This window comes from Arachis duranensis, chromosome 6 (assembly GCF_000817695.3).
Source record: "Arachis duranensis cultivar V14167 chromosome 6, aradu.V14167.gnm2.J7QH, whole genome shotgun sequence".
NCBI lineage: Eukaryota > Viridiplantae > Streptophyta > Magnoliopsida > Fabales > Fabaceae > Arachis > Arachis duranensis.
Window position 1 is genome coordinate 92993552 of NC_029777.3, and position 8580 is coordinate 93002131.

At 25.7% G+C, this 8580-nt stretch overlaps 1 protein-coding gene across 1 annotated transcript; it reads right to left on the reverse strand.

Annotated features, from left to right (window-relative positions):
• Nucleotides 1–771: 771 nt before the first annotated feature.
• On the reverse strand, nucleotides 772–6750 carry LOC107494659 (momilactone A synthase-like). The gene is made up of 3 exons (XM_016115699.3): nucleotides 6581–6750; nucleotides 6308–6385; nucleotides 772–1671 (listed from the first exon to the last, which is right to left on the reverse strand). Exons 1-3 carry the CDS (start codon nucleotides 6604–6606, stop codon nucleotides 876–878), a joined length of 900 nt encoding a protein of 299 aa, XP_015971185.1. The 5' UTR covers nucleotides 6607–6750; the 3' UTR covers nucleotides 772–875.
• Between the last annotated feature and the right edge of the window lie 1830 nt (nucleotides 6751–8580).

Sequence of the window (8580 nt, forward strand, 5' to 3'; positions counted from 1 at the left end):
CAATGGTTACAATAATAATGAAGAGAAAGGTAAAATAAAGGAGGAGAAGAAAAAAAAAACAGCAACAACAGAGTGAAGAAGAAGAAGAAGATGATGATAATAATGATGATGATGATCCAGCAACAACATGAATGAAGAAAAGCACATGTGTAAATATAAAATCTTTAATCTTTGATAACATGTGTAAATATAAAATCTTTAATCTTTGATAACAATTCAGTTGAATTTAGTTAAGTATTTTATTTGAATGTAGAATTTTTTATTTAAAAATATTGAAAACATGTTTGTTTTAAAACATTTTCAGTAAAAATATTTTTAATACTGAACTAAACATATTTTTTAATTTCTTTTTAATAAAATGAAAATGGGCAAACTAACCAAACCCTAGTCCTTTATTTAGAGTGGGTCTTATAGAAGAAAAAAGCTTTGTAACATGTCTTCGGCTTATGTTTGACTTTGAGCATTAATAATTTGTTGTTTTAAACAAGCGGTACTTTTTTGTATCCTCATGTGTGTGTTTATTTATTTTTATTTTATTTTTCATTTGTTTAGTCAAATTCGAAAATCCCAATAAAGATTGTTAGGGTCATAGGGAAACGAAAAATGAGGGTAGGACAAAATATTCTTCACATTAATAAGGAGAGGGAAAGGATTTTGGGATTCGGAGCAGAGTAAGCTTTGTCTCCGTCGACTAAATTAAATATTATGAATTAAGTTTAAAATTTCTAATAAATATCACAAAAAACATATTTTACCGTTATTGCCCTGTCATAAGAAGAAATGTCTTGTTGATTAAATCAAAGAAAATGTTTAAGCACTAAGAGAAAAACTATAAAACATTACAATTACATGAATGAATAAGAGAATTTATTTATTTAACCATGAGAAGGGAAGTTCAAGCTTTTAAAGCATGTGAACCCTCCATCCACAACAAGGTTATGGCCTGATATATACTTTGCATCATCAGATGCCAAGAACAACGCGGCCCGGGCCACATCAATGTCCTCACACTTTGAGCCCTTTAACTCACCAAGCCCACCCACAATTTCCCTTACTTCTTCTTCACTTAAATGATGAAAAAATTTGCCAATTTGGGCCAACGACATGGGTGTTGCAATTGGGGCTGGGGAGATGCAATTTACTCTCACCCCAAACTTGCAAAGCTCACTTGCCACTGACTTCACTACCCCAGGTATTGTAAACTTTGATATTGTGTACGGATGAGGCCCAAGCCCACCCAAAAGCCCACTTATGCTTGATGTGCATAAAATGGACCCTGATGACACTGGTGCCATCACACGGGCCGCATGCTTTATACCCGCAACCATGCCCCATACATTGGTTTTCATGACCCTATCAAAGTCATCAAGATCCAAATCTATTATGCTTGGTGGGATTGATGGGCCTGTTATGCCAGCATTGTTGAACATTATGTCAAGTTTTCCATAGTTGGTCATGGCAACGTTTACAGCTTCTTTTATTTGGGACTCAATGGTGACGTCACACTCCACAAATTGGGCTAATGGGCCCATCTCCTTTGCTATTTGTGGGCCTAGATTGGTGTCTTTGTCAGCAATGATTACTTGGGCCCCATGCTTCACAAATTCTTGGGTTGTGGCCTTGCCAAGTCCACTTGCTGCCCCGGTTATGATTGCCACTTTTCCTTCAAGCCTGAATTTTATTTTTATTTTTATTTTTGTGGTTTATTTTTGTGAACCAAAAATTCAATGAAGTCATTGTCAATCATAGCGAGTGTTCAAAGGAAGAGATATTATATTTAAATACATAAGAGGAATATTATTTGTACTACCTTTTTAGGGTATTTTTCTTAAATGCATATTTTTGCTATTTAGTTTTAAGAGGAGAAAGAAAAAAAAAAACAATGAAAGCACTGTATTTAAAATGGAATGTGTGCACTTTAAAAAGTGTGAAACTAAAAAATAACATTTCTCAACAACAAAAGTAGAATGTTTATTAATTCCCGACACACTTTTATAGTGAATAATAATAATAATAATAATAATAATAACCTGAGTCTTAAAGCGAAGTCCACATTAAAATTCAATAATAATAATAGAGCAGATGTTAGCATAAAGTATAACTTACAAAAATAATCGTCTAGAATATATTTAATCAGGTATATTAAATAAGGTGAAAATTCTTATAGATAACTTTGATGTGAAAACCAACCTAGAAAATTCAATATTTTTGTTTACCATGCATGTACTGATTATTGTATTCAATTGTTTATTAATTCATATTTATTTATTAAATATGTGTATAAATAAATATAATATTAATTAAAATAATTATTATCTAGCTAAAAAAATTTAGTTTGAATTTTAAAAATAATAGAATAGATTTTTTTAAGAATTATATCTGATAAAAAATATTTATAAAAAAGTTGTGCATCTAATTCTTTTTCATATCTCCATATATAAGTATAGATAATTAACTATATTTTAAAGAAAATTATCTTGAAACAAAAAAAGAAAGCATAGCAAAGAATAAAGTTCAAGCTAAAAAGTGATAAAATAAAATTTTAATCATAATAAAATTAAAATAGTGAGATTTATATAAGATAAAAATAATGAATTCAGAAATAATTAAAATATTATTTATTATTTTACTAATTTTCTTTACTTACATTATCTTTAACTTTTTATTTAACTAATATCTATCTTAAAGACACATATTAAGATTACAAATTAAAAACTTTTTTATTAAAAATATAAAAAAATAATTTTTTAGCATATTTATTCTATATTTATTAAAAAAATTGTAAAATTTCACTAATAATAATCTTACCAAAATCTTTTTTATTTTTTTCAACTGGAAAATTCAAAAGCAAATCACTTCGAAATGATGACAATGGAAGCGCAATGGACTCATCAATCATGATGGCATATCCATCAAATAAATAATATAATATAATTCCATCAGCTTTTATCTTAAACGTCTAAATCAAAAAGCATATTTTTTTTTTCGCAAAGTTAGAGGATGATGTCGTGGACCAACTTTTTCTTCCAACAAGATTTGATTAAGTTTCCACATTCCATATAAGTGGAAGTGGAACACCTTTAGACGTCTTTTTTGCTTCCAAAGTTTAATTCATTTACAACAAAATATTTGACTTTTTACGTCCTTTTCTTTTTTTTTTTTAAAAAATAGTTTATACATAATGATAAAGAAAGTTATCGCTCTTGATCTATTCTAAGTTTCTAATTTCTAAACGATTCAAATCCATTACCACTTTCATACAAATTATGATTCTGAATGTGTTTACCAAAGCAGAAAACGACATTAGATATATGAAAGTTTTTTTAACTAAGATGTATTCTCTATTTCTTTTCCTTTTATAAGTGAAGGATAGAAGGATATATATATTAAATTTTTTTTAACAATAATGTGAAATTAGTCAAAGTGTCTAATACTTTGGCCCTTCAATATTTAGCTTCTTATATTTGAGTTTTGGAATGAGAAAAATCAGAATCTGTTTTTATTTAAAACTTAATTCTATAATTTAGAATGGCTATAATATATTAATAAAATAGAATTCAAATTTAAAGAATATATGAATGGATTTAAAAATTATATTTTTTTTATCTGATTTATAAATGAAAAAAAATGAGAATTAAAATTGTTAAAAAAATTTAAATAATTCATTTTTAATTATTCTAAAACAAGAAAAAAAATTCAATTCTTAAGTAGATTTTAATTCCTAACTTTTTAAATAAGTTTTTAGTACTTTTACCGGTACCTCTAGAATGAAATGGATTAATTATGTTTCTAAGGATAAGATTTGATGAGTAGATGATTTGTGTTCTCATTTTCATTATTTGACGTTTTTGTAATTTATAAAAAAGAAAATAGAAAACAAAATTTGTTTTTACTATTTATATTATTTTCAAAAAATACTAATAATTAAAAATATTGAAAATAAAAATCCAAATTAGATGACTTATTACACAATAAGTGATAACTGATTTACTTTACATCATCATTGTAATTCTGATTCTCCTTATATTGAAGTAGTGACACTAGATACAAAATACATGAACACATGAATTTTGATCCATTGTAAGCTCATACAAAATATAATAAAATTTTTAAGTGTTTTTAGTATCTTTTTATTATATAAAATATTTAAAATAATTTTTGTTGTATAAATAATAATATATATTATTTTTAAATTTATTTTAAGAATATAAATTAAGAATAAAGTTAGACATATTAATACGTAATAGTATTTAAATATGTAGAAACATGCCTAAAAAATATTATTTAGTTTTTATTAAGACAAATTAGATAAAAAAAAACACTCATAAAAAATGAATTTCAAATAAATATTATATCTAAAATATATCTGATACACAAATACAATAATTTCAAAAAATGTCCGTATTTTTTAGTATAACTAAAATACAAAAGGGGTTTGGGATTTGTTTATACATAAGTATACATTTGTATTTTGTACTATTATGCTTCATGTTTAGTTGGAGAGAATCTACAAGAATCAGTTATTAAGTAAGTAACACGTTTTGAAAAAGAATTAATTGGACAATTAGATGAGGGGAGAGCTGTTTGTGTTTGGTAGATGAGCAGCACGAGAACATGCAAATAGCACAATTTGATGCATGTGCTTCACGCAAATTCTGTTTCCCATTCTTTAAATTAATTTCTATGTCGCTATTTACTTCATCAATTCAAGTCACAATTTTAAACTGCACTAAATTATATGTATGAATTCTTCAACGGCTTTTGCTTTTTGCATTGTCAACGCTAATGAATAATAGTAAAGAATATGAATTAGTTAAAATAAGAATTTAGTTAATATATATGTGTTTTTAAAATATATGTTAAAACTATTAATTAATTTTGTTTTACAAAAAATAACATGCAAAATTTAATTTTTAATGTATTTATTATATATTTTATTAAAGTAAAAATTAAAATTTTTTTACTAATAGTAATATTACACATGTTAACAAAATCTTTAAAATAGCGTTTGTTTTGAAATAGTGGGACAGAGAAACTGGAAAACTGGGATTCAGTATCGTGTTTGTTGGCTCAAAAATTGACACTAAAATTTTAATCTCTATCTCCAAAATTTCAGTCAGTACTTCTAAAAAGTGGGAACACAGGGGACTGAAATTTTTTGAGACAGAGACTAAAATTTTAATAATATTTTTTACTTAAAATACCCTGATTTCAATTAATTAATTCTAATTTTATCATTTATGTAAATTAAATTAGAGTTTCGTTCTTAATTCAATCTCGGCCTCCCACATTACACCAAATACAATACTGAGACTTATTTCAATTTCTGTCTTTCCGTATATGTCTCTCAATCTTAGTCTTTTAATCTTTCAAAAGCTACTTAAAATAATGATGATAGATTTTCTATGTTGGTTTTACACCATTTTAGTTTACAAAATGTTTGATAATAAAAAATATTATGGTCAAAATTTATTATCTTTGGCTTTATTTAATACATGTTGTAATAAATAAATATTAAATAAAATAAGTTTAAGTTGTGTAGATTGATTTTTTTTTTAGTATTATCGTTTTGTTTAATAATTATTATAGCTAACATAGTATGCTTATTATTAGTAAAAAATGTTAAATATTTTTATTTAATAAATATATAATAAATATATTAAAATTTTAAATTTTTATAATTTTAATATGTGCTCTTAGGTCACAAAAAGATAAATCCATTATTATATTGTCTTAACAATTGCAATATTCAAAGAAGTAGATAGAAGGGAAATGGCAAGAAGTCAAGAACTACTTCTCTACCAAAAACTAGTTTTTTTTTTTCTCTCCTGTGCAAACGTATTGCTAAAATCAGAAACAATTATTTTATCCATTAGTAATAAAAAATATTATTTAATTTGAAATCCGAAAATAAAGCTTTATGACATATATACTGAATAAAATAATCTAAAAATTTTAAACAGAATTGGCGTGAGACAAAGCTAAGTACACTGCTTAGATGCTCAAGAAAGACAATTTCTTACATATGCATAAGAGATTTTTTTTTTTTTTAAGTTGAAAACTGACTCAAGTTTCATGTATATGTATAATTCAACTTTAAAATCAGCTAAGGGAGCCTATAAATTAAAGTTTGGTTGTATTCCTATAATTCATTTTTTCCCTTTACGAAAACTTTGGAAAATTGCACTCATTAAATGAAGAATTGGACTATAGCTAAATATATACAACATCACTAACCAAGAAGTTTTCAAAAAAAAAATTGAATTAATAATAAGTTTGAGGAAAACCATATAATAATGAGACTCACCTTCTTTCACCAACCGTTGCATAGAATCTGCTGCCTTCTTGATTCAAACCATTGCTAAGGGTAGCGAGCTTCAACTTCCTTAAGAAAATTTTTAAAAAATATATAAAATTAAATGAGGATTAATATACTAATAATGGAAAAGAAATTAAACTTCATGAATTCTAGAATGAAAAAGAAAAGAAAACGTTGACCAACAAATTAAAATTAAGGTTCAAAATGGACATGGTTTGGAATGAAACATTATTGAAGTTGAGTGAAGAACTAATAATTAACCTTGCTAATAATAATGTTCTGAGCATGTTTGCGTTGAAGATCTGAAGAAGAAAATAAAGATGAGTTGACCTTTTAACAGATCTCAGGTTTGAAAGCAGAGAGAATGAAATGAAAGGGTTGATGAGTGTATTTATGGAAGGATGAGAAAACGTTTGTTTTCAAAACGATTCTTCCTCTGATGAGCTATAAAGAGATTTGTTATGGTACTCTTCTTTCTATTTGATTATAATATTTTACTATTTTTTTTTATCAATTAATGACTTAGAATTTTCTTTTTAATTTTTTTAATTCTTTAAATATTTAATTTTAATTAAAGAGATATATGTCAATTTCTTAGTCGTACACACCGTAAATGTATTGATATTGTAATTATACCGAGTATTCTAATGTGAGAAATTTTTGGAGATTAGTCATTTTTAATATTTTTTATTATTATTTAATTAGTATAAATGTTAGTACTAATAAAAAATAATAATATTTATTCGTCATATTATATTACCCTTCTAATATATATATATATTCACGGATAGAACAAACCAACAAATAAAATCATTGTCAACATGTCTTTAACTGTTTTTGACAATATTCTTTCAGAGGTATTATCATATTAACGATAAAATTAATCAAATTAAGTTAAGGAGTTAATTTTAGTTCACACATGGAAAATTTGAATTTCACATTATATATACAATAATTTATTAATTAACCACGAATTAATTTTTGTCTTTTCAATTAGAAAATATTGTAAAAAATAAAAAAATATTAATAATAAAATTAAAATTAAAAATATTTTAAATATAGTTTAAGTTTTTAAGAAGATCATGGAATATTCTCGCTGGTTCGACGTACATGAATTACAACAAAATTATTTAGATTTGTTAAAAAGATTTTTTATAAATAATTTTTTTAACTTTTAACTTATAAAAAATTATAGCACATATTAATGAGATAATTGGTTATTCCATAAGAGCGTTAGTATAAGGATTCGACTTATTAGAACAAAGTTATTTAGATTTGTTAGAAAAGATGTGGAACATTAAATTTGGGAGTTAAGATTTTTCATGGTCAAAACAGTATCGTGATTTGAAAAATAGGAACAAGCTAAATCATGGTCTATAAATAAAAAAAATGCAGAAGTGAAAAAGGGACTTCAATCTGAACACTATATCATCACACAACTTTCCAAAATCCAGAATCACACTGACGCTAAAGAGATTCATAGAAACAATGCGAATGCATGTGAATGTTTGGAGTTAATTTTTTTATTTATTTTATTTTTATTATCTTAATTTTTTCTTTTATTTTCAATTTGTTTCATTTTATTGCTTTTCATTTTTTTGAATATTTTAATATCTTTTGTTTATTTTTTTAAACTTCAATTTACTTGTTATTTTATTTACAGTTCTTATTTATTTTATTTTTTCTCTTTTTATTATTTTTGTCTTTACACTGTTTTATTTTGATTCTTTTCTTTCGAACATTTTATTTTCAAGTTTTTACTTTGTTTTATCTATTTTCTTCACAATTTATCACAAATATTTTGACATATATAGATTCGATATCAACGTTAAGTAATTTTCGAGTCAAGCCTACTCTTTTTCAGAGGAATTATATCTACTCTCCGAACTGAATTCTTAATACAAACTTGATTCGACACCCTATCGAGGTTACAAAAAATTAAGTAAAACAAATTGGCATATGCCCAATGGGACCCTGGGTTAAGCTAATGTATCAAGCTGTGTATGCGATTACGCTATGGTAAATTAATAATGTCTGATAAAGCCTCAACTTTGACTGATACATCGAATAATGATACTGGGGAGCTTACGAGAGGTCCTGAGGTAGAGACTGTCCCATCAACAGGCACTTCAGGTTGAAGGATCAACCCTGTCATCACAAAGAGAATTCCATCGACTATGCCCGCAACGTGGCCCCCATATGGGTTACTTCCAAATTATTTTCTACCATTAGAAAATTCCAATATGGGATATACAGGAGGC

Coding starts and splice junctions, on each gene's coding strand:
- LOC107494659 (XM_016115699.3), bottom strand. CDS start 6,606: ATGCTCAGAACATTATTATTAGCAAG. Junction 6,386..6,580: donor AGAACATTATTATTAGCAAG/GTTAATTATTAG, acceptor AATTTTCTTAAG/GAAGTTGAAGCTCGCTACCC. Junction 1,672..6,307: donor GCAACGGTTGGTGAAAGAAG/GTGAGTCTCATT, acceptor AATAAAATTCAG/GCTTGAAGGAAAAGTGGCAA.